The sequence below is a fragment of the Ctenopharyngodon idella genome, chromosome 17 (assembly GCF_019924925.1).
Source record: "Ctenopharyngodon idella isolate HZGC_01 chromosome 17, HZGC01, whole genome shotgun sequence".
Classification (NCBI taxonomy): domain Eukaryota; kingdom Metazoa; phylum Chordata; class Actinopteri; order Cypriniformes; family Xenocyprididae; genus Ctenopharyngodon; species Ctenopharyngodon idella.
The window spans coordinates 9,104,865-9,131,585 of NC_067236.1; the positions used below are offsets into that span (position 1 = coordinate 9,104,865).

The 26,721-nt window shown below is 35.7% G+C and overlaps 4 protein-coding genes across 8 annotated transcripts in view; 1 reads left to right on the plus strand and 3 right to left on the minus strand.

Annotated features, from left to right (window-relative positions):
- bicc1a (BicC family RNA binding protein 1a) overlaps positions 1-4,319 on the minus strand; it is a 37,394-nt gene extending 33,075 nt beyond the window's left edge. For 2 of the 4 annotated variants that reach the window (XM_051868432.1, XM_051868431.1), the window contains exon 1: positions 3,771-4,315. In XM_051868432.1, coding sequence (XP_051724392.1) covers positions 3,771-3,957 — 187 coding nt within the window. In that variant the 5' untranslated portion in view covers positions 3,958-4,315. Of the gene's footprint in view, positions 1-3,770 lie in introns of all 4 variants that reach the window. The other 2 variants (XM_051868429.1, XM_051868430.1) reach the window with 2 other exon arrangements.
- A 699-nt stretch (positions 4,320-5,018) lies between these two features.
- On the minus strand, positions 5,019-12,007 carry ube2d1a (ubiquitin-conjugating enzyme E2D 1a). The gene is made up of 7 exons (XM_051868433.1): positions 11,904-12,007; positions 10,806-10,869; positions 10,685-10,716; positions 10,489-10,566; positions 10,307-10,412; positions 5,982-6,075; positions 5,019-5,703 (listed from the first exon to the last, which is right to left on the minus strand). Exons 1-7 carry the CDS (start codon positions 11,985-11,987, stop codon positions 5,658-5,660), a joined length of 504 nt encoding a protein of 167 aa, XP_051724393.1. The 5' UTR covers positions 11,988-12,007; the 3' UTR covers positions 5,019-5,657.
- A 3,201-nt stretch (positions 12,008-15,208) lies between these two features.
- eef1akmt2 (EEF1A lysine methyltransferase 2) lies at positions 15,209-18,022 on the minus strand. The gene is made up of 6 exons (XM_051867245.1): positions 17,852-18,022; positions 17,525-17,590; positions 16,044-16,158; positions 15,792-15,899; positions 15,458-15,674; positions 15,209-15,378 (listed from the first exon to the last, which is right to left on the minus strand). Exons 1-6 carry the CDS (start codon positions 17,971-17,973, stop codon positions 15,281-15,283), a joined length of 726 nt encoding a protein of 241 aa, XP_051723205.1. The 5' UTR covers positions 17,974-18,022; the 3' UTR covers positions 15,209-15,280.
- A 562-nt stretch (positions 18,023-18,584) lies between these two features.
- On the plus strand, positions 18,585-26,535 carry abraxas2 (abraxas 2, BRISC complex subunit). Of its 2 annotated transcripts, none has more exons than XM_051867243.1 (9): positions 18,585-18,733; positions 20,773-20,863; positions 21,574-21,610; positions 22,233-22,299; positions 22,453-22,643; positions 22,859-22,981; positions 24,036-24,120; positions 24,864-24,981; positions 25,054-26,535. In XM_051867243.1, the coding sequence occupies exons 1-9, from the start codon at positions 18,590-18,592 to the stop codon at positions 25,509-25,511; spliced, it is 1,314 nt and encodes a 437-aa protein (XP_051723203.1). In that variant the 5' UTR covers positions 18,585-18,589; the 3' UTR covers positions 25,512-26,535. The 2 variants fall into 2 exon arrangements, with proteins under 2 accessions (XP_051723203.1, XP_051723204.1); XM_051867244.1 differs by having other exon boundaries at positions 22,862-22,981.
- Positions 26,536-26,721: the final 186 nt, after the last annotated feature.

The following is a 26,721-nucleotide window of genomic DNA, read 5'->3' on the forward strand; positions in this document are numbered from 1 at the left end:
GATACAAGCAAACTTTTGGTGGTAACAAACCGACTCACACACAAAACAAGGATTTAACTGGCAGGTGTGAGATGTATTGACATTTAGCTTAAAAGGTTAGTTCACCCAAAAATGAAAATAATGTCATTTATTACTCACCCTCATGCCGTTCCACACTCGTAAGAACTTCGTTAATCTTCGGAACACAAATTAAGATATTTTTGTTGAAATCCGATGGCTCAGTGAGGCCTCCATAGCCAGCAATGACATTTCCTCTCTCAAGATCCATTAATGACTAAAAAAATATTTAAATCAGTTCATGTGAGTACAGTGGTTCAATATTAATATTATAAAGCGACGAGAATATTTTTGGTGCGCCAAAAAAAAATAAAAAAAATAACGACTTATATATATGGCCGATTTTAAAACACTGCGTCAGGAAGCTTCGGAGTGTTATGAATCAGCGTGTCGAATCATGATTCGGATCGCATGTCAAACCGCCAAACTGCTGAAATCCCGTGACTTTGGCGCTCCGAATAATGATTCGATACGCTGATTCATAACGCTCCGAAGCTTCCTGAAGCAGTGTTTTTAAATCGGCCGTCACTATATCAGTCATTATTTTGTTTTTTTTTTCGGCGCACCAAAAATATTCTTGTCGCTTTATAATATTAATATTGAACCACTGTACGCACATGAACTGATTTAAATATGTTTTTAGTACATTAATGGATCTTGAGAGAGGAAATGTCATTGCTGGCTATGGAGGCCTCATTGAGCCATCGGATTTAATCAAAAATATCTTAATTTGTGTTCCGAAGGTTAACGAAGGTCTTATGGGTGTGGAACGCCATGAGGGTGAGTAATAAATGACATTATTTTCATTTTTGGGTGAACTAACCCTTTAATATGTAGTTTCACATCCTTATGTGACAGTGAAATCCCACAAAAGACACATTTTGATCACATAGCCACTTGGGGTGGGGGTGGGGGGCATATTTCCATTAAGTGCCGGAATAAACTCTGCTAAACAAACACTACATTCATTTTATAATTCTTATCACACAGAATATAAGGTCAGGCCAGCACACATTCCTCTGTTTTTAATCAAAACCAGACATCTGATGTAACAGACATTGGGGTAAAGAGAAAACTGAATCCTAATATACAAACTATTCCCATAAAAGTTAGTGAGAAAAAGCAAGTGCAAGAGAAAAATTCAGTCAATAAAGTTTTCCCTCCTCCTAATTTTCACTTGTGTTAGTGATTATTTGACATAACAGTATGACTATCTAACTTTGTTGCTTTCTGACAAACCCCTAAAGCTTCTTAGAGTCCATTATGTGAACATGAATCATAGGTGATCCACTTCTCTCCATTAGTCTTTCTGAATAAGTCTATAAAAATGAGCTGATTTAGTTGTGGTCTGGCCGAATGGGAAAGTACAAGAATGGGTCTCCCTTCTGTTACTCCCTCACCACGTTTGCCAACATTATTTTTAAGAAAAATTATTTTAATTGTAACCCTCTCTGTCTTGTTTCTCTCAGCCTCTCTCCCATTTCCCAGAAAAGGGGAGCAAAACTGTGCCACACAATAAACCTTCACACAAAAAACACACATCACTGGATTTATGATAACGCCTACTGCTCATCCGACCAATCAAAACAACAACCGTTCAAACACCTCCAGATGTTGCACATCATCCGGAGCAAAGGGATGATTATGAGTCACTGAATCATAGGTGTGGGAAAAATGTCCACATCACTGCAACAATGATTCTGGAGTAAGTATATGACTTTGTGTGACGTGAAAGGTGTTGTTAAACGTCTCAAAAATGTGGTAGCCTTGCTATGGAAGTTTTCTTGGTGCTACAGAGCTCTCTCATGCTGAACTGACCTTTGACCTGGGGTCCAAATGTCAGGGAAGCATTCACTCATGCAATCGCACACATGAACACACTCAAAGGTGGTAGAAGGGTGCCGAGGGTCTTCGTTTTTCCACGTTTCCCAAATACACAACTACATAAAATAAGTAATCACAAAAAATGCACATACACGTATAAATGTATGGCATCTATGGCCATTCAGTATGGCTGGTTTGAATGCATGTTAACAAATGCAGTCTTTGTAAACTAAGAAGCCCTGCTATAACAGACCAGAACTTTTGTACATGTTTAGAAAAGGCCAATACCAAACCACTGACCTCAACTTGTAATACTTAAACTTGTTTAAAATTCTACTCTGCTGAAGTTACAACAAAAGAAAAACAAAACGAACTGAACATAATTCTGCAGTGAAGTAAACTGTCCATTGCTGACAGACTTACTGTAGAATATGATGCAAGTGTTAAATTGCTTTAACCATTTATTTGTATGTGTGGCAGTACTTCTGAGGGACACAATTGTGAAAATGTCCTCAATAATTTAGTTAAACATGGTGAAAAGCGACTTGAAGTGGTCCTCACAATTTGAAATAAATCATAAATCAGCCAAATTATATTTTACTTCACACAAACCTGTTGACATCATTATATTTGAAGGTTTGGTTTAGGCTTAGAATATAGTAAATATCATTATACTAGTATAAAACACTGCATGTATGAGAGGTCCTCACAAATATAACTTCAAATGTCTTGTGTTTCTAGATGTGATTATACCTGTGAGACCCAAGAATTTGTTAAAAATTGACTTGTGAGGACATTCAATATTCGACAGACCCATACAGTAAATTAAACAAATAATGTTTTGCTTCAAATCTACAGACATAATTAGGGTTTTAATGAGTGATAGTTCAACCAAAAGTCAAGCCAAGTCAAGTCACCTTTATTTATATAGCGCTTTTTACATTACAGATAGTTTCAAATCAGCTTTATGGTGATAAACTGGGAAATAATGGTCAGAAATGAAAACTGTTATCATTTCTTCACTCACATGTCCTTCCAAACCTGTATGATGTCTTCTGTGGAACATGATAGAAGAGATTTTGAGAATATGTTCCTGTATTTTTTGTCCAGTCAATGGCAAGCAAAACAGTTTTCTTCAAAATATATTTTGTTTTTTAAAAAAAAAACACATCATAAAGGTTTGGAATAGCATGAGGGTGAGGAAATGATGATGACAGAATTTTAATTTTTGGGTGAACTATTCTCTTAAAGTTTGGGGTATATATAGCAAATATGAGCTCTGTATAAAAACCATTGTCTGAGATCTGTGTCTATGTATGCGTTGAAAGACTATGACAGTGATAACCTTGATTGATCAGTAATATTGATCTCATATTCATCATATCTTATATATTTAAATTTTATTGTGATACTGCTGAATGCTTTGAAATGACTGGAAACTAGCAAGTATTCATGTAAGCCATTCATGACACTAAAATAAAATAAATGCCTGAAATTTTCTTAAACATTATGAGTTTTGAAAATCTACCTCAACATATTTGTACTAAATGAACGTAAGAAACGTATATATTCTATTTACAGAGTACAACAGCTTAAGTTTAAATGCAGAGTTACCCACAAATTGTTGTTTGTTCATGTGAATGTTTGTTCTACTTGGCTACTAAATAAAACAATAAAACATTCCAGTACTGGTCTACATGCCCTACACACCAAGCAGCAGAGTCAACACATCTCCTTCAAGATGTACTTCGAGGAAACATTGTGATATTTTTAGACAGAACTATTTATGACTCGACGCCAAGCAACACTGCAATGTTAGCTAAAAGTATTTTCAATACATCAAACTGTCTTCCCAGTTCTTTTAGGCACTTTTTAAGAAGTTAACATACCCAGTAACATAGTTTCTAGTTTCTTGCGGTCAACTCGAAACCTCTCCTCGGTCCAGTCTGGGTCAGGCGGGGAGATGTGGCCGCAGTGGCCGCTAGAGTCATCCTCAGACACGGCAGACGGTGAGTCGTTACTCCGCTCGCTGCTGGAACCATGATCATGATGCATGAAACTCAGTGGCTCAGCCATTGCGCTTTAAAGTGTTTCAAACTTACTAAACAGGGTTTTTATGTGAAAGAGGTAAACGGCAAATCAACATTAGGAGAAAAACATTCCGATGTCCAGGCAAGTTTTTCCTATCCTGCCTTTGAAGTCCCTTAAAGCTCCTCTGGCCAGTTACTGCCCCCGAGAAAATCAGTCTGCCCCTTGATTCCTCTCCCTTCCACTTTTCCTCTGGCTCCAGGACCAGAACACACTATAGTTGGAGGACATGGATGCATGGATGGATTATGCTCCTATGGGAGCATTCACGTGTCAGGATAACCGCCCACTCTCCTCCCAAACTTTCTCATCATCATATCCAGTTCGCTTGCCTAGTTTCTCCTGCAAGCGCGCAAAATAAAACATTCCAACTTGTCAATTATATATATATATATATATATATATATATATATTTTTTTTTTTGTTGTTAAAAAAATGTGAACTTTTTACAAAACCACTTTGCATGCACCTCTTGTGATGAACATGTTTTCTTGAAAAAACGCTAGCAGAAGTAATTTGTGTTTTTAAATCGTTACCTTAAAAATATTCAGTGAGATATTTAAATAAAAGTTTGCAGTGCAGCTTAACTAACATACAGGAAGCCATTTTGTTGTCATATTATATATGTATATATATATATATATATATATATATATATACACACACACACACACAACAAAAAGGTAGGAAAATCTATAAAATCTATAAATGTTTTTCCAAATGTATGAACATAAACAAAAAGATTAGACTTCTATTAACGTATGTGTATTTTAAACAAAAATTTTAAAAGATTTAATTAGACCGACGTCACTGAAACTTATGTGGATTTATACTTCGAAAGAGCCTTTATAAACACTTATAAAAGCGTCTCTGCAATAACTTCTTATGGTGGGAATTAAACAGAGGAACATCGCCATCTAGTGGCACAAAGCTCCCACGCAGCATGTGTAGTTTGATTCCAAGATCACGCACATACGGAAAACATCTCATTCTCCCTTTCTCTTAAACAATATTCTAGAGCCATCATAAAACAGCTACAGTGAGACAGATTTTATAATAACACTTTTAATGCAAAAACAATAAAAATGATCCAGTATTGTATTTATTTCTATACAATAAAATTACTAAAATGTAGCTAATCCATTTGAAAATAAAACAATATTTCTTTGTTATGTGTTAACTGACTTTGTGTTTTTCCAGGATGCCTCTGTGAAGAGAGACAAGTTACCTCCTGAACAAGGATTTTCTATAAAGCTGTGCGTATGTATGTGTGTTTGTGTATATTGTATGTATATATATATATATATATATATATATATATATATATATATATATATATATATCTTGTATACTTGGTTTATGAGGGCAAAAATGTGTATAATAACATGGGTATTACAACGTAAACATGGTTTATAAGGACACTTCCTGTGTCCTCGTAAACCAAATGGCTTAAAAAAACATACTAAACGGTGTTTTTTTGAAATTCCAAAAATGCAGAATGTTTACCATTATGTCTATGGAGAGTTCATGTAAACCACATATACAAGTATGTGTGTGTGTGTTTGTGTGTGTTTTGTGGTGGGGGAGGTTCATCTGTTGGTAAACGTCTTGTCTCTGTACAGGTGCATTGTAGAGCCGTGTGCAGTAATAGTGTCCATGTGCAACCATTTCAAAATCTTGCCATCCAGTTACATTGCATACTTCTGAGTCCATTCCCTTGCCAGTCTGTTATACCTAAAAAAAACAAGATGAGCCACTTTAATTCAAAAGAATAGCACTCAGCTGATATTAAAAGTCTATATGAAGTGCCAGCTTTACAGTTGAGAGTTTAGAGTAATTTGGTACTTAAACATTTTACATATTGTTTGATAGTAATTAAAGAAGAAAATGTAGAAAAGATATGAAAATGTGGTATGACTGAACCACACAAGAGAAGATGGTTCATGCAGATGTAGTTATTTTAGCAATAAAAACAATAAAAGAGAGAGAGCCATCCACACAAGGTCACTTACTTATCTTTGTCCGATTTGTAGATATGTGCAATATCTGGAACTAAAGGGTCATCTGGATTTGGGTCACAAAGTAGTGAGCATATGGATAATAAAACTGGAAAAACAACAACAGAAAACAGCAGAATCATTTAAGTGATGTTGGTAAAAGTAATGTGAATATTGCTCATATTTTATGAAATAAAGTCATTTTATGTGCTGAATGCTGAACTCTATCCATTTTAGGCATAGATTTATATTCTTTGCAAAAATTACTTCTCCTTTTTTTTAAATCCAATATAAATTCATATTCTTTGACACATTTTCCAGGTTAAATAAACATCATTACTTACAGCATCAAAAAAAACCCACACAATACAGTTATTGTATTTTTATATTACCAATTTAATTAATGTTCTATTTATTAAAATCAAGTATATTTCTCATCAGTGCCTTTTTACATTTATTCCAAAATAATAACTATAAGAATGCACTGAAAAATTTCAGATTACATCCATTTCATTTGTGTACTGATGTTCAGCTCTTCTTTTTAATAGTCAGCTTATTTTCGGATAATCAGTCAACATAGCTCGGTAAACACTGCATGACGGTCAGAGACACGGAGATGTACCTTTAATTTCATCAAGCAGATTGCTCACTAAAAACCCCTCACAGATCGTGTCATTTCAGGTGACTTTTTCTTGACATAAAGTGGATGAGTTAGATAAGTGGACATATCCAAGTAACGCCAGCGTCAGCAGAGCACTGCAGACTGGGGCTTCTGAAGTAACGAAAGGGGGTATGACGTAACGCAAAGTATCCCTAGCTAGAAAAACACATGTGGCCCATTCACGTTTTTGTCAGACCGTAAACAAACCTGTCCCTACTACAATTATGAAACTAAAAACTACTGAGCAAATACAGATGGCAGAGCATTAAATAATATTACTACATAAAACAAAGGAAAAGGCCTAAGCCAATATATTCGAAAATTCAACTCATAACCATGACATAAACACATTTTAGACCAAAAGATATAAATATGTCTTACATACACAATTTCAGTATTTTTACCATGAATACAGACAGGTTACCATGATACTACCACCAGCAAAAGTTATTAACTGTGCCTGCTTTACTATAAAACACACGCTCATTGGGACAGCTTCACAAACACGTAACACACACTCATTGTGACCCGCTAAACAGATGCATTATTTTATAGTCAGAACAGCCTTAACTGCAAGCGGTGTAACAATAACAACACAGTGAAATAATCAACTAACTACGATCAATTATTAGGGCTGGGACAATACTATCGATGCATCGCGATTTGTGGATTGTTTCTGATATTTTCCAAATGTATTGCAAATCGATTCTGATCTTAGTTTTTAACAGCAGATGGCGCTCTAGGCTATTTTTGAACTGCATGCTCATATGCTTATGAAGAAGAGTGCTTGTGCGTTTGGCTGAATCTGAGAATGTATTTGCACCTCAGAATGCTTTTATGACATGAGATTAATGTAAACAGGCCACTGCAAACACCCTTGTAATTCGCTTCAACCTTTTCGAACTTTATGAATTATTAATTTATAGAAGGTTCAAGTGGTATGTGTAAGGAATTGGAAGGAAGATGATTACAGCTGTTTCTAAAGCACGCAGTGCCATCTGCTGTTAAAAACTAAGCTCAGAATCAATTCGAGAGAGAATTGCGACACATACGGAAAATATCAGAATCGATCCAGAATCATTTCTCGATTCACGATGCATTGATGTATTGTCCCAGCCCTATCAATTATCTAGCCCTTTAAACATGAAAAAAATATTTCATCATACCTTTAGCCTACTGAGTTAGAGCTGCATTCTTCATGGCGTGGGTGAAAACATGTGAAACACACTGTAAAACACACTGTCCTTAACTAAAATGTTGCTATAGTAGCCTAATAATATTAATGCTAGAAAGCCTATGATTTGTGTGTGACGCCCCCTCACGAACCTTTCAATGTCATATTTCGTAATATTTAAGTTGATTTATTTTGTACAGTGGATTATTTTCTCATCCAATTTTTTGAGGAGGCATGTACAGTTTCTCACAGAAGTGAGTACACCCCTCACATTTTTGTAAATATTTAACTATATATTTTCATGTGACAACACTGAAGAAATGACACTTTGCTACAATGTAAAGCAGTGAGTGTACAGCTTGTATAACAGTGTAAATTTGCTGTCCCCTCAAAATAACTCAACACACAGCCATTATGTCTAAACCACTGGCCACAAAAGTGAGTACACCCCTAAGTGAAAATGTCCCAAATTGGGCCCAAAGTGTCAATATTTTGTGTGGCCACCATTATTTTCCAGCACTGCCTTAAACCTCTTGGGCATGGAGTTCACCAAAGCTTCACAGGTTGCCACTGGAGTCCTCTTCCATGACGACATCACAGAGCTGGTGGATGTTAGAGACCTTGTGCTCCTCCACCTTCTGTTTGAGGATGCCCCACAGATGCTCAAAAGGGTTTAGGTGCCCTCAGCTTCTTTAGCAAGGCAGCGGTCATTTGGAGGTGTGTTTGGGGTCGTTATCATGTTGAAATACTGCCCTGCGGCCCAGTCTCTGAAGGGAGGGGATCATGCTCTGCTTCAGTATGTCACAGTACATGTTGGCATTCATGGTTCCCTCAATGAACTGTAGCTCCCCAGTGCCGGCAGCACTCATGCAGCCCCAGACCATGACACTCCCACCACCATGCTTGACTGTAGGCAACACACACCTGTCTTTGTACTCCTCACCTGGTTGCTGCCACACACTTGACACCATCTGAACCAAATAAGTTTATCTTGGTCTCATCAGACCACAGGACATGGTTCCAGTAATCCATGTCCTTAGTCTGCTTGTCTTCAGCAAACTTTTTGCGGGCTTTCTTGTGCATCTTTACAAAAGGCTTCCTTCTGGGACGACAGCCATGCAGACCAATTTGATGCAGTGTGCGGCGTACTCATACGTCTATTTCCCAAACACAACCTCTGGATTCTGAGTGGAACCTGTCCTGTTAAACTGCTGTATGGTCTTGGCCACCGTGCTGCAGCTCAGTTTCAGGGTCTTGGCAATCTTCTTATAGCCTACGCCATCTTTATGTAGAGCAACAATTCTTTTTTTCAGATCCTCAGAGAGTTCTTTGCCATGAGGTGCCATGTTGAACTTCCAGTGACCAGTATGAGAGAGTGAGAGCGATAACACCAAATTTAACACACCTGCTCCCCATTCACACCTGAGACCTTGTAACACTAACGAGTCACATGACACCGGGGAGAGAAAATGGGCCCAATTTGGACATTTTCACTTAGGGGTGTACTCACTTTTGTGGCCAGCAGTTTAGACATTAATGGCTGTGTGTTGAGTTATTTTGAGGGGACAGCAAATTTACACTGTTATACAAGCTGTACACTCACTACTTTACATTGTAGCAAAGTGTCATTTCTTCAGTGTTGTCACATGAAAAGATATAATAAAATATTTACAAAAATGTGAGTAGTCCTATGGATTACTTTTATGATGAATGGATGTGCTTTTTGGAGCTTTAAAAATGGCACTATTTAATGCTATTAAAATGCTGGGAAGAGCCAGGATATTATTTTATATAACTCTGATTGTGTTTGGCTGAAAGAAGAAAGTAATATACACGTAGGATGGATTGAGGGTGAGTAAATTATGGGATCATTTTCATTTTTGGGTGAACTATTCCTTGAATAGCGGTAGAAGGTTTATTAGGCTGCTATCACTTTAAGGCCTCATGCACGGCTCTAATACACAGACTCGCATCCAATTTTCTTCCAACTCTTCACGTTCACTAAAGACATAACTGACTGTGCTTATGTAACCCTTTTATCTATTTAACAGTTAAAGCGCAATAAGACGTGAAAACGAACCTAGTTCAGTACTCACACACTATGTGACAGACTTTTAGTATGCGTGCACTTTGGGTGTACACGCTCAGAAAAGCGCATGTTGGAATGGTGTGTGAATTAATGTTTAACTGGCAAGGGTTTAAAATGCATGCAATAGTGATTGCGAAGAACTGCAATGTCACAAGTGCATAACACTACCGCTGCATTGCTAAACACGTGATGTGAATGTACATCGCGTTGTACGGTATGTTGGGATGGAGGCGCCAAAACTGCAACTGATAGAATGTGTGCTGTAGCATACTACGATTTTAATCATTCACAATCTAAAATTGTGATATTGCACACCCCTTGAGGGCCAGAGTCGCCCAGCCCTGATGTAGATGTTATTATATTGGACTTGTTTATGATGAAAAGACCATCCAGGTCGATTAAGACTGCTCTCTAACCTTTGGATACCGTGAGGGCAGGTGACCATTGGGAGCGCAGAATGTCCAAACAGATGCTCCCGTTACTGTTGATATTTGGGTGGTAGATTTTTGTTGTGAAGGCAACCTGTCAGAGAAACAGAACGTCAAATGTCTAAAAACAAATAATCTATGGAAGAGATAAGAACAAATGTTATTCTCACCTTTGGTGGTTTAAAGGGATAATCAGTCGGGAAATGGATTGTGAGGAAAAAAACCCCTCCTTGATATGGACTATCACCCTAAGGGGGAGATAAAGAGAGAGTTTGTGTATGACCGAAGCTAATCCCTTTGATTTATTGAACCAATTACTAATTTCACAAAATAAACATTGACGTGAAATTATTCATGAGTACTTACTGGGCCCATTATTGTCGCTTGCCAGTGAAACACTGAAAGAGCAAATAAAATATACTGAGCAGACCGTCCTGTCAAAGAAATAAATGCCATTATTGAGTATGTAGTAAATGGACACACTTACAGTCTTCTCCAAGTGGTCCAGCTGAGCACTGCGAGGGTGGATCCCGTTGCAAGTCCTGTAGCTCCTACAAATACAGCAGAAATGGATGAGAAAATTTATATGCTTCAAAAACAGATTTAAGAAGCAAAGTTTCGATTCAAACAAGGCTAAAGGGTTATTAAGTGCATATTTCTGACAGTTTAAAGTGGGAAACACACACACACACACACACACACACACACACACACACAATATCAAGTTGATATATTCAAATTTAAATTCATGAGCTCCAACCCTAGTCTTATAAATGCCAGGTTTAATATTAAAGAACGTGTTTTATCGTTTAACTATATATTTATATGCATAATCCATTCTATTATAATTTATATATTATTATAATATTTATGAATATTTTGAATTAGTTTATTTTTAATTTTCACGTTTCATTTTAAAATGAAAGTATTTTTTAAAAAGCGTTTGTCATTTTATTAGTTTGTTTTTAATTATCTATTTAGCTTAAACTTAACTATTTATTTTATATTTAGCTTTAATTTTTTTATTTCAGTTTGAGTAAATTTAGTACTTTCACTTAAAACACTTAATTTCAGTTAGTTTCCAAGGCAACATTTCTAATTTTCGTTTTGTTTTAGGGTTTTCTAATCTAATATTTATATTTCATTTTACACAATTTATATAATGTATTTATTTAAATATAACATTTGTTTTATTATAATGTAACATTATATTTTACATATTTATGTTTTATGTTTTTTAATGTACTCACTGTCTAATATGACTGTCTAAACGGACTATTTTCTTATTTAAATAAGGCTAACCTTGTTTAACTATAGCTGCTAAATTAATGCAATGGCATTAATCACTATTATATCACTATTATAATATAATATTTTATGATGTCTTAAGACTTGAGTTCGCTTTGTTCTCGACATCAAGATCTTTTCATCTGGCCGAAAAATAAATTCTTCTGGTCTTCTGACTTTACATAGTAATGTGGACAGAAAGATAGTTCACGGTATCAGTCATGTGTAGATCTCTTGGTTCGCCGTAAAGCTAATCTACTTTTAAGACATTTAACCTATTAATAAATAAAAATATTACCTTCTGGATCCTTTTCAAAGCCATCGGATCTCTTCTTTTCTCCGCCTGAGGATGTGAAGGGAACAATAATGAGAGGGTAGACATGAGGGGAGTTTACTTCAAAATAAAAGTCCCTGTATCCTTTTATATCGAGGGATTGTTTTAGGGAAATGCTTCCCATTCCTGCTGGTCTAGGCTCAGTTTTCTCCATAATAATAGCATATTAGCCAAGAAGATTTGGCTAACGATTCAGTCCATATTTGTGTTTGCGCTCTGGAGAATGTCAAAGGTTTCTATTTTTTTTAGAGTGTGTTTTTGCAGCGTTAAGGAATGTAGCCAATCACAAAATATCTGTTGATTTCTTGAAAGCATTGGCTAAACTGGGGTGTTTAAGTACTGAACAAAAACTCAGGCGTGGATTCTGAATACTGCACGTTCACAAATCCTTTAATTACAATAAACAAACAAAAAAGACATTGGCTGCGTTTACACATGCACTATAGTGTTTTTGAAACATACTATAGTAAAGTACTTGAATTAATTTGTTGTGGTAATATAACAACTATAGTAAGCTAATATAAACAAATTACTTTACCCAATACTGTACTAAGTTTTCTACATCTATAGGGTAGGCCTATATTATACTACAATATACACTACAGTTTACTGTAGTAAAAACTAAAGTATACTACAGTATTTATTACAGTTTATCAGTTAATACTACAGTAGGCTGTAGCATTCGACAACAAAGTGTTGTAAAAACTATAATATATACAGTATACTACAATTTACTATAGTATGGTTCAAAAACACTATAGTATTTACTATAAATTACTGTAGTATTTTTTCACCTGGGTTTACACTAAACGTCAATCTTTAAAACAGTTTATTTAGACTTACATGATACGCTGTAAAAAATAAAAACGGAAAATGTACTGGTAATTTTCTGCCAGGACATTATGCAGTATTTTTACGTAGCCTAATTTTCTGTTAATCCTTAAAACACAACTTAATGCAAAGCGTAATTCAAGATACAGTTAAAACACCTGTAAAATAGGGTGAATTAAGGGTGATAAGGTCAAATGGGACAGTATAACTATATAGAATTTATTTTCTCACCCGATGAGTGAAAATAAAAACTTTTTTTGCTGAACCCTAGCTGTGAGACCACATAATTAAAATGGGGTGCCCTCATTGGACTAACATAATGTAGGTGGGCGGGGCAGGCATCAAACAGGAAGTTGACCGTGAAATGCATAAACTGAGGAAAATTACATAAGCTGCATCCGAAAACCTAGGCAGATTTGATGCCTCGCTGCCTTATCGGGCATTGACTTGTAAGGCAGCGTTTGTGCATGAAGGCACCTCACGAAACTGATTTCGGACAGACTTTTGAGGCAGCGTAACAGTTTAATGATCTACAGCAAAATAGCGCGAGCTTTGGTGAGAACTAAACAAATATTTAATTAGGCCTAGTCATTTCTAGCTACAAATAACATCAAAATTGGAAAATGATGGCCAAAAACATACATTTACACACAAACTGACCAGCAAACGCAACTTTCGGATGCCATCTTTATTTTTCTTGCTCAGTTGTCACAGAATGGAAAGCACAGGATTGTGGGATATCAAAGGCAGCTAAGAATACATCTATGCTGCCTTCATAAATTGATCTGGGCTGCGTTCAGCCCCGACAAAACATTGCAAAACGTTTTTTAAACGGAAACGGTGGTGCGTTAAACACCAGCCCGTTCTGATGACGCAATAGTTGCAACTATGGCAGCTGAGAAGGCCATACTATGTTCTTTTTGAAGAATTTTCGGAGCCTAAGGAAGTCGGTATAAATACGTGTTTAATACTGCAAAATACGCTCGATGTTACAGTCAATGCCCTTGCCGTCCAGAATAAAAGAGAACATCCCAGTTGAGTGAAGGGATTTGTGGAAACTGTGGTTCCTAATTATTGTGATCCAACATTTGCCTTTATGTTTATGAAAGTTTATGAAAGTATCACTCCACAATACAACAGCAAAATATAAAAGTATAGTATTTTTATGTTACATTAATCAGTGTCTAGCACACCTTTCTAAGGAAAGGATGGACCAGAAGACATTGCAATTACTGATATTTAGACAGACTTAAAGAAGTTCCAGATCTGTACTTCTGCTCTTATTATTTAAGTTATTTTGCCATAAATGTAAATAAACATGTGCAAACACGTGCTCTTGTGAATTTATTTTGACGTTAAAACATTTACGAGCTGTTTCTTTAATACTGCGAGGTTTATATGCATGTTGATACTGATTGGGCTGACATTTTTGACACACCCACCAAACAAGAGAAAACGTATCTCAAACCCGTTGCACACCTTTTCCAGGAAACATGTCGTTCAACCCGGAAACCGTAGCAAAAGGTTGCGCACCGGTTTGAGCTTGAACGTGCCCCAGATGAAGGTATCTCAGGAAGCAGGAAGTGAAGCTAACATTGGATTCAGACATGCCTTGATGCCTTCCTACCTTGAGACGTGTCCTTCGAAGGCAGCATTTTCCAGTTTTCGGACGCAGCCATAAGCTTTTGGTAGTTTTAATAACAAGGTCCTAAAATTGTCATAGCTACTATATTGTACAAACTTTTGATGGAAACTCAGTAAAAATGAGTTAATATCATGTTTCTGAACCCACACACAAGTAGGGTGGATACTTTATTCTTTTGCAAAACTATATGGCGTGATTTTGACTCCATAATTCCTTGCGTTATGAAAGCTTCAGATGAAGCTCTGGTCCGTGAAAATAGCTAAATTACTAGATGTTTGGTAAATGTATTAACAAATTATGTAGCACAAATAAAGGGGCTTTTGACAATTTAGTTAAAATGATTTTATAATTCGGTGTTAAATTAGCTTTTACAGTGCTGCCTGAAAACTTGGCATCAAAACAAACAATTAAATGGTAATGTAAACATTTAACAAGTTCCAATGCACTTCATTACAACTGCCATTCTCATTAAATTTAAGTCCTTTGTATGGCCCCAATAGTTTCAGAATACATTAAGAAAAAAAAATGCATTACTCAAATCTTAAGATAAATTCAACATACAAAGATAAAAAAATAACTATCTGACACTGTACACAGCCATAAACTTTATGTTTCTGTTATATATGAGACATCAACTTTATGAGAACAGTGTAAAAATGGACATAATGTTAACATCAAATTTAGCTCAATACTGGTCTCATGTATTAATCTCCGTATACTACACCAGTTTATATGTAACCGGTAAATCAAAATTTAATTACTTTGCATTATCTTTATAGTAAAGAAAAACAAGTGTTTTCCAAAAAGAGTTTATTATAGAATTGAATCAATGGTGAAAAAATGAACATTTAAAAAAACTTGAAGATCAGTCAATCCGTTTAAATACCAAAGCTGTCACACTGTTACCCGTTACACCACCAAACTGGAAACGGGGGGTGGGCAGCTCATGTACCAACTTAAAACCTGAAAGAAACAATTATTTTACAATCATTACAGTATTTGAAACAATGTTAGTTAAAGAAATGTGCTTTAGCTCTGGTACCAGGTTTGAAGATCTGCAGCAGCTGCTCTTTGGTCCAGTTGCAGGAGGTGATGATGAAGAAGCTGCCTGGTTGCATAACAGTTCTTAAAGAGGTCACATAGCGCTTTTTTGCCTCCTCTCTGTCCTCTGGGCTCAAACTAATGGCATCAAATGTGCCTTTATCTATACATACATCAAAGCCCTTCAATTCTGTGCTGGGGTTCAAGAAATCCTCCACCTGAAGTCACATGCAAAACACAAAGACAAACAGAAATTCTTCATTTTGCGCTCTTTAGTTGAGCAGTGAATTTATTTACTGGATTCATGTAAGTTAAAAACAAATTATTTCCACTACCTGAATTTTAACATTTTTTAAGCCTTCCTCTTGCAGAATATTTATGGTGAGCTCTACAGCAGCCTTAGAATAGTCGATTCCAGTAAGGTTTGAAAATCCATGTTTGGCCTTAAGGGATAATTCATGTGATTATCATCATTTATAGTTATACTAATTTACATTTTTATGATTACAAAAAGTATTTAAATGAATAGAGTGATTAAATATACAGTACATAACTAAATGCAGTTATACAGTGAACTTTTGACTTGCCAGTTCCACAAGAAACATCCCATTTCCAGTCCCAATGTCAAGTATGGCAGCATTTTCAGATATATTTTGTGCTTCCATCCATCTGATCACTCTGTTCATGCTTTCCTCACCAAACCTAAAGGTTGACCAGGGGCATAGGAATTGCAGTCTTTATATTGTCCTAAATTGCAGAACACAACTAACACACCAGAAGATAGTGCTGGCTTAGATTCATATCCTCCTGGGACCCAGGAACAGAATTGTGTCCTCTGTAGTGGACATTATATTTTAGTGATTTTCTCTGACATCATACATGTCACAGTTTTAATTCTGGATGTCCTGTAAAGAGCACATTCAGGGCTTTGCAGAGATACCAAATTTTTAGAGGTTTCGTCATGACAACAACAACTTCTTGGTCTTTAAATATGACTGAAAATGAAAATTAGCACTCTTATGGAAATATGATAATATTTTGTAATTATCATTTAAATCGGATTAATTTTCAAACTGTTCGCTATAAATCTCAGGAAAATGTTATGGGGTTTGAAATCAAAATATGACTTTCTGTTACTTTCTGTTTCTGTTAGGACATTGATTTCATACATGACCTCTGTAGAGGACACCGGGACTTAAATCATGTTTATCAGGCATTTTAGGAGATACAACAAGTGAATAGGGAAAGAAATTATACATCAATATTCCTATTAATTATTAGATATTATTATGAAAATGTTGCCAATTATTACTCCCATTATTACACTTCTTTTTTCATCGCATGTTGCCCCAAGAACACATTAATATGCAAATTAGATACAGTGTATAGATACATTGTATTGAATGGGAAAACCCATGTATTGCCATTTTACCCACATATTGCATAAAGTAAAATGGTATATCAATTAATTCCATTATATCATTCATAACATAGTTGAAAATCATCTTTATACAAAGTTTGGTTAAAAAAAATCCTGAAGCCTTAAAATTGATTGGTGATTAAAAAAAATCCCACTGTTTTTGCCTATACATGTCATTTCATGTTATTTTATTTTTTAAACAACTCCTGGTGTCCACTACAGAGGACATAGCATAACATATGAATAAAATGTTTAAAAAATGTTTTTGTTTTTTTTATTTGTTTCTTGTGCTCTAAACAATGTAATGATGTGAAAAAATACTAAATTCAAAAAACTTTTTTTTTTCTGGGTCTCAGGAGGATATCATAATATGCAAGGGCCTTCATAAACAAGTACACTACATAAATAATAATAATAAAAAAACCTTAAAAACAATGTATTCTGGATAATATTTGTCGTTTTCGAGAAAGTAGCCTATAGGTTACTTTCCTAAAAATGACAAATAATAGCCAGAATGTATCGTTTTTACAGTATATTACTGTTTCAACGGAAAACGGCATTTTACTGTGTACATTTGTTTCTTTTCTTTCTTTCTTTTTTTTTTAACAGTTATTTTTAGAGTGATGTGACACAAAACAGCAAAATTACCATATTTCTCCCACATCTCCAATATCTTTGTAAGTCTGCAGCTCTCTCTTATAAGCATCATCCCAGCTTCAAGAAAAACAGTAGAAAAGCCAGTTGGTAAAAAAAAAACACTTAATTACCAACATCAGTCAGACTACATTCAAAGCAATCCTGTTTGGTTTTTATTTGGTGTAACATTTCACTTGCAGCAGTTGCTGGGCAGAATATAAAATATCCATGTGTGGTGTCATAGAAGCAAAAACATAAATGTAACCCATGTGCTAGTTTTCTCCCTACCATATGAGATCGACTAATACCAGGGCGAACTAATCAAGCAAAATCTCTTACTACTCCTTTGTTCCTAGTTTTGACGGAGCAAACTCTTCTTCTGATTCTGGACACTGTACCAGACAGTCTTCTGCCCCATGTGTGCTGCTCACTGACGATTCCATCATGACGTCCCGTCTCATCAACTTCCGGTGTCCGTAATACGGAACGTGATAATCGCCTGGCGTGACACTTCAAAATAAAGGTTAAAAGTTGAACACTTTTATTGTATATTCAAAATTGAATGCAAAGCGATACAAATTTGACATGAATATAAATTAAAAATATGAAATAATAATGAAGGGTCTCAAAAGAAAATATATAAAATAAATATTAAAATTAAAAAACATACAGTTGACAAATGGTGCACTTCAAAAAACAGTTAATGAATTTGCAATTATGTAAGTAATATGTCAGAATTTGATTATTATTGTTTTGGTTGTTCTATTTTTTTTTTTTTTAGTTATGCTTTTTCCGTCAGATAAGCAGATAAATGTTATTTTTAACGTTTTATTTATAACGTTTTAAGAATTGTAAGATAAATACTATAACCAAGTAAGTATATAAATGTATTTTTAATAACGTTTTATTTATAAAGTTGTAAGGATTTTAAGGAAAATATTTTGTTTATATACCAAACTGATAAATGCATTTCATTTATAACATTTATGTATTTTATTTATTACGATTTCAAAATTCATCCTGTCAAACATAAAAAAGCCTGTTCACTTTTTAGGGTCAGCATTACCTGAACAGAAGATGTGTTTATTCATGGGCAGGCTGTACAGTGCGTGCGCAAAGGATTGTGGGCTCGGCGCGTATGTTTCCATCATGGCGGCGTCAATTTCGGGATACACTTTTAGTTCTGTGTGCTATCACAGTGCCAACAGCAATTCTGACCATGTAAGTATGTTGTCACCTGACTTTGAGGCTGAATATTTAAGGGCACGATCGCATAGCGAAACAACAAACCGTTTATTCCATCAAATCAGAATTAATTCATTTCCCGGTGTCATCTTCCTGGTGTGGCTACAGAAAGGCTGTGTATCAAAACCTGGTGAGCTGTCTATCTAGACAGCGTTTGTAAGGATCAAGGGTGCATTAGAACATTCAGAATTACAAGTCTTTGGTATTTTTGTAGTATTTCATGTCTGCGTAACTTTAGATATCGTAATTCTAATAGAGTTGACTCAGAACGCGCCTTTAATGCAAAACAAAATGCGGTCTAGGTAGGCAGCTTACTAGGTTTTGAGACGCAGTCGGGGTGACAGCTAGCAAACCTACAAGCCGACGGATTTTACAAGCTTGCCCGAAAGTGGCATTGCCGTTTATTCAGTGTATCATCGCTCGCTATCATAAATGTATACTGCCCGGTAGCGTTCAGTGAATTAAATCTCGTCGACATAGTGTTATAGGTATCAGTGCCCCAAATAATCACATTAGCTGACTGGCTAACTTGTTTGTCAGCAACAACTGTCAAATGCAAACTTAATTGTCTTACAGACATATTGAATGAAGTATTCACAAATTGCTTAACATGATAATGATAATTTTTATAGCCTTTTGCTCTTTGTGTCATTCTCTCTAATGTAATATTTGAGACATTAGGAAGTAGGTGATCTGCCATTGACCCTGCAGGCTTCGCATAGTTGTTTTGAGCTAGTTGGTCAGGTGTTATGCTTAACCTGTTTTCAACCTGTCAAAGATATGACTTTTTATTTTTTTATTTTTTTTTATGTTTTTCCTAAATGACAACCACTTTAGTTTTGATTTGAACGTATTTGTGGGATGGACTGTCAGCATCTTAAACATTTATATGTGGGCTTTTGATACAAAACCAACTTCATGACCTAATTTTATTTTAATTGTAAAACATAATCAGCAATTTCTTTGCAATCTAGTTGCGCAAACTGAACACGTAAACAGCCAATGAAGCTGTGCTGAGTGCCTGGAGAACAGAGTTTCTGTTGTTCTTTCGTTGCAGCAGTGAAATTTCTGTTTTTCAGACCTCTTTGTACAAATGTGCATTATTTTTAACATATTTACTCCATGAATTCTGGGCACTTTTGACTAACATGTACACTTTGGTATATCATGAGCATTAAAGGTGCAAATTTCATGTTTTGTTTGTTTTTTAAACACATCAAATATCTGTATACACCTTTAAATGGCATTCGGCCTGTAAGGGAAAAAAATCAAACAACTTTTATGTAATATTTTATCATTAGTAGTTTTTCAGTAACTGCCTAACATAATTGTTGTGTCTGCTTAACTAAATACATGATGTTTACTAACCACTAACCACTTGACACACTCATCTCTGACTGATCAAAGAATAATTCCTAATTGTAACATTGGAATTTAATTGAACTGAACCCAAGTAGCCCAGATGGCGTGACAGCATAATTTTAGTTTATTGCTAGGAAATTGCTAAATCACACAAGGGTTTAAAGCTGTATGTAGTAAAAGGGCTGTAATCAAAAATAATAATGGTAATGATTACTTAATTTTTAAACAGTTGCAGGCCCTGTTTGTGGAAGGTGCCTTTTCAGTTACGTCCATATTAACATTCTATCTTAAAGTCGGAATGAAACTGTAGCCTTGTCTTCCCTTTTGTGATGTGTATATCTAAGTGAAACGGCTTCTCGAACAAGAAAAAAATGATTATGTCAATTGGGAATTGATTGGATCGTTGGATGGTTGTGGTTTGCTATTGCTGCGGTCTCATGTGAGTGACAGGTTGGCCCGGCCTCGTGCCAGTAAACACGTCATCAGAAAAGAGAAGAGATGTCTCTGCGAGAGGGAGGGGAAGTTACTTTGATTAAAGATTATGAGGGCACATGAATTAAAAAAAAAAAAAAAGATGTGCATGCCATAGATAAATCATTTACTGCAAAAGTCAATTTTGATGGTACAGCAAAAATGTTTACTGACTCTTTTAGGAGGGCTTCCTGTTGGGAGAAGTGAGACAAGAGGAAACTTTAAACATCAGCGACTCGCACATCGGTAGCTCAGAATTCCTCACTGTAATAGGTAAAACCATGTTTGATTATTTTTTTACTGTCTTAAAGCTACAGATACAAATGTAGTGATTTTCATGACCATTCTCATCACTGAAATCCTTGGTGGATACCTCAGTTGATTCCAGTCTCAGATCACAGACATAACATGTTTCATAGTGAGGACTTGATGACCTTCCTGTGTGTTATCAGTTCAAGATATGGCTGATGTAATCTGTTCATTCTCAACCATCCAAAGTACTGTAGCAGTCAGCCCTGGTTGTCAATAACCTGATAAACCACCCAACTCTTTGACTGGATTTGTGTTTTTAAGTTTGTGTCAGCCAATATTTCTGAGTAAAGTCTTGAGGCCTCAGAGATCAAAGTAGACCATTTTTTGCTCAGAAATGCTGGAAATAGCTCCTTTCCAACATTAAGAGATCATGTTTTCTGAGTTTGGCGCTGCTCCCAGACCCCTTCATCTCTGATCACTTTACAAAGAATTTCACAAAGGCCTCCAACATTAAATGTGGGCCCGGATAGTATCTTATTTTTGCAGTAAGAAGTCATTATGAAGGTCATGTTGTCCTCTAGACAACTCTGCTCATGACAGCATACTGCCTGCATACTTTTATTTGTCCATTTCGAGGTTAATGTTGCATGTATGCATATGGATATTTAAATTTAGATTATTTTACTCAGATGTTGAATATAATTGATCACTTGCATTTACTTGCTTTTCAGAGGTCCATAATCATGAACCTTGTGCACAACTGTTTAGGTAAGAACATCCTGCATTGGCACTTGGATTTTGTAGATTTATTGTATATTATATAAATATAAACTACCATTTAAAAGTTTGGGGTCGGTACCATTTTTAAAAATGTTTTTGAAAGAAGTATTTTATGTTTACCAAAACCACATTTATTTGACCAAAAAATACAGTAAAAGGTAGTATTGTGAAATATTATTACAGTTTAAAATAATGATTTTCTATATTAACATATTTTTAAAAAGTATTCCTGTGATGACAAAGCTGAATTTTTAGCATCATTACTCCAGTTTTTAGTGTCACATGATCCTTCAGAAATCATTCTAATATGTTGATTTCTTATTATTATGTAATATAATGTTGAAAACAAAACAGGTTGTGCTGCTTAATATTTTTATGGAAACCATGATACATTTTTTTCAGGATTCTTTGATGAATAGAAAGTTCAAAAGAACAGCATTTATTTTAAATAGAAATCTTTTGTAACTTTTCGCAGAATAAAAGTATTATTTTCTTCTAAAAAATCTTTTAAAATCTTACTGCCCCAAACTTTAAATGTTATAAGAAACACACATTTCTTTCTTTCTTTCTTTCTTTTTAATCAAACTTACAGTTGTCTTGCATGTTGCAGCTTTTATGACTATGCAGGTAACATCAATGAAGAAAATCTCAACAGAATCCTCAAGGATAGAAGAAAAGTAAGCAGTTACCATAAAATATGCATAAAAATGTGAGAGAGACAAATAAATTATTAACCGGTACCTTGACAGATTCTTTGTCCTGCGTTGTGCCTCTTTGTGTGTTTAAATCAGCTGACCCACTTCACACTTCACTTTCTTCTTCCTGTGCAGAATGTTATCGGCTGGTACCGGTTTCGAAGGAACACCCAACAGCAGATGTCATTTAGGGAGCAGGTGATCCATAAGCAGTTGACCAATATACTTGGCATCCCAGATCTGGTCTTCCTCCTCTTCAGTTTCATCTCCACAGCCAATAGTTCCACACATGCTTTGGAGTATGTGCTCTTCAGGCCCAACAGAAAGTATGTACAAGCTATTTAATACAAACTTATGGAGATATGTAATCCTGTGGGGTAAAAAAAAAAAGAAAAGAAAAATCATGATTCATTTGAACTGTTTAAAGACGTTTCTCTTTTATTGTTATTTCATAATACCGTGCATAATGTTTGCAAATGGCGCCATGTAGCTGATAATGTGTTTATGAGTGTTTCTGTTGGAATTTTGATATTTATCCCAGCAGGTATAATCAGAGGATATCTCTAAGCATCCCAAACCTGGGCAACACCAGTCAACAGGAATATAAAGTCTCATCTGTGCCGAATACCTCCAAGAACTACGCCAGTGTCATTAAAGAACATGGGTGAGGCAACCTGACTGCAATGTTCAATATTCTTATTTACATGTTACAGAATGTAGCAATAGAAAATGAGTGTGTTTTTAAAGTTTTCAAAAGAAGTCTCTTATGCTCACCAATGCTGTAATTATTTGATTAAAAAATGCAGTAAAAACAGTAATATTGTGAAATATTATTACATTTAAAGTAGTTGTTTTCTATTTTAAAGTATTATTTATTCCTGTAATGGCAAAGCTGAATTTTCAGCATCATTACTCCAGTCTTCAGTGTCACATGATCCTTCAGAAATCTTTCTAATATGCTGATTTGGTTCTCAAGAAAAAAAATATTATTATTATCAGTGTTAAAAACAGTTGTGCTGCAAAATATTTTTGTGGAAACCGTGATGCATTGTTTTCAGGATTCTTCATCTTTGATGAATAAAAAGTTCAAAAGAACAACATTATTTGAAATATAAATCTTTTGTAACTTTGTAAATGTCTTTTGATCAGTTTAATGCATACTTGCTGAATAAAAGAAAGATTTTGCTGAAGGTCAGTAAGAATTTTTTTTTTTTTTGGAAGAATCTAATACTTTTATTAGATTCTTTAAAAAAAAATCTTACTGACCACAAACTTTTGAACTGTATTTTTAACTGAAAAAGCAGTTGTTGACCAATATATCTAGAGATCTGGCTAGCAAAGCATAGCAAGGCCCATTCTCTAATTTGCTGACAATAAACATATTACTCAGCATTTATTCATTATATTCATTAAATATTAAAGAAATATTTATTTTACACAGGAATATTTGAAAACAGAAAATGTGCAGTATCCAATATCAGGTTTGGTATATTCCAGATCAATCAGCCTTGCCAATATTTGGTCTATCAGTGGAGAAAAAGATGAGAGTTATTTATATATCTGTCTTTGAGGCCATATATTTACACAGCTCAAGTCATGATTCTTAATGCAAACTACACAGCATAAAACAAACCAGTGCTTTTTTTTTTGCTGCAGTAAATACTTAAATATGTGATTGCTAATTACATTACTACTATTATTATTATTATTATTTATAGGACTGACTTCTTTGATAAGGATGGGGTGATGAAAGACATTCGAGCTATTTTTCAGGTGTACAGTGCCCTTCAAGAAAGAGTGCAGGTGAGTTACACAATTATACTGCTTAACTTTAAGATCAATCCAGGAGATGCTTGTTAACATACAGCACAGTTTGTAAGCCATAATAACAAGGGCTTGACCTTAACGTTTTGCTCACCAGCCACTGTGGCTAGTGGTTTTCCAAAGTTACTAGCCACTCATCATTTTCACTAGCCACAATTTTGTTGTAGGGAAATTACTTTTTATTAGGGCTGTGATGATACACTTAGCTCATGAGATGATACACGATACTGGGTTGATTGTTGTTGTTGCACTTTACAGCATGACCCTGTGTAATATTGACCAAATAACATTTAATTGAAATGTCCACTTAATCTTTAATATTTGGCCACTTCTTTACGATAGAAATGCTACAACCACTGTCATTTCTTAAACAAGAATATGTGGAGTTGTGGACATCAAATCTAATGCAAACTCAAAGCAAAGGTTTAAACTTTTATTTTGAAATCGTGATGAACAACAGTTCACAAGTTTAGAAACATATTGATGTATTCTCCTGTGTTGGCATTGATTTATAAATGATTTACGTTGCAAGTATCTAGTAGGAGTGACTGTGTTACACATCACTGTTGAAGTCCAACAGCATTTGTCAGGTTGGCAGGTGTTAATGTCAAGCCCTGGTAATAACATTTGAATGTTTTAAATAAATGCAGCCAGAAATACTTGTATAATATTTAGCATAATGCTGAGGATGTGCTATCTATGAATTTTCTGTCATTCTGCAGGCGGTGTGTTGTGAAGTAGATCAAAGTGAACGAGTGAGGGAGAAAATCCAAGAAGAAGTGAACAAACTCAAAGAGGAAATCGCTCTCAGGAAACGTAACAGCGCTGAGGAAGAGAGAAGTATGTGCTGATGTGAATTTGCAAAAAAAAGGAATGAATTTCTTTTAAAATCTTCTTTATTTTTTCCCACAGGACTTCAAGAGGCAGCCGCTGTCACGCTTCCCGATAACTCTGCCCTTCCCGACTCCTCACACTCTTCGCTGACTCGAGTCGTGCTCTCAGGTCCCTCGGTGGAGCCCAATGTAGAGAGACCCGTAAACTCGACGTCTCCACCAATCTACAGCACCACACTGCCTCCAGATTCACCAAGCGCTATACTACTACCGCGGCCCCAAGCCGTGGGCTCGCCCGGCCACCCATCTCCCAGTTTGGGCCTGGGCAACGGAGACGGCTCGAGCTCAGATTCCCTGAACCGCCAGGCCACCGGCCAGGAAGACCAGGAGGATGAGGATGAGGACGACGACAGTAGCGAGTATGAAAATTTAGTTAGTGAGCAATTGCAGTCACCTTCCTTATCGGAAGCTGTTACATTAGGACGACCGGCTACCCTGTGGCCCGACGGAGATGCCCACAGCCCTCCGGGCTCATAGTAATTGAACAAACGAACAGAACTACAGGTGATCGTGAGGCCGGTGGTGTTCACAACAAACAAGCACTTGCCTTTTGTGTCCTGTTGTACACATTTAACAGCTCTGTTCAGGGGACGTCATCGGGTTGTGACGGACTCCGAAGTGGCGATGGAATGATGTTCCCATCTATGTGGACCGACGGACCCCCTTTTCTCCGTTTCATGCTCTTTGTTTGGTTGGAGAGGTGCATCCTGCTTATCTCGGCGTCTGCTACTCACTGGAGTCATTCAGTTCTTGCACCATTTACCTCTTGCACTGTTTTGCCTTCATTTGATCTGCGTTTAAATAGAAAAGCAAAGGGAAAGATGACTTTTTTTGCGGCCTTCAAACACATCTCTGTGTGAGCTTAAACCATGACTTGTTCACTGTCTCGCTTCATAAATCTGAATGGACAAAAAAAGAAAAGGAAAAAAAATCAGCAGTTATAATAAGTGCTTAGGACTGCAGCTGCTTGACACTTGAACAGTTTTTGTTCTAGAAAATTTATTTTATTTTTGGTTTTATTAGTTATATTGGATTTAATTGAGTAATATAATGGCCTATTCATGGGGGGGGATAATTTTTGGTCAATGATTATATAATTTTCTTTAATAAGGGGTGCTTGTATTTTTTATGACATACTGTAGATCACTACTAATTTCATTGGCTTAAATCAAACACGTTTTTGTCCTGATGAATGAACCGATGATTATATTATATTTTGCTGCACTTCAAACTTTTTCCATTGAGCTTTAACTGATTTTAACGGTTGTGCGGTTTGATGGAGCCAATCAGAAACTGGAAGGGTCAAAATGCAGCATCATCGATCTCAGGATTGTTTTACAGTACCAGGACTGTTGCTTTCTCTCATCATCTTGGCCACATGTCTTTGTTCATTAGTTGAGAATATATGATCGCTTTACTCAAAGCAATGCAGCGGTGGATCAGTTTAGCGCTCTATGATAATGTGAAATAAAGATTTCAGCCATATGCAGCAGAACTTAGAGCTTATAGAAGCACAGTTTTGTCATCTCTTAGTTGATGTTTTGCTGTCTGATCAAACCAAAATGGCTTTTTCCCTCAAAAGTTTGCATGTGTGTGAGTCTCAGAAAAACATGTCTGGGTCACTTTACCATTAACCATTAAATAATAATAATTTACCATTAAATAATATTATATAAATTATATATTG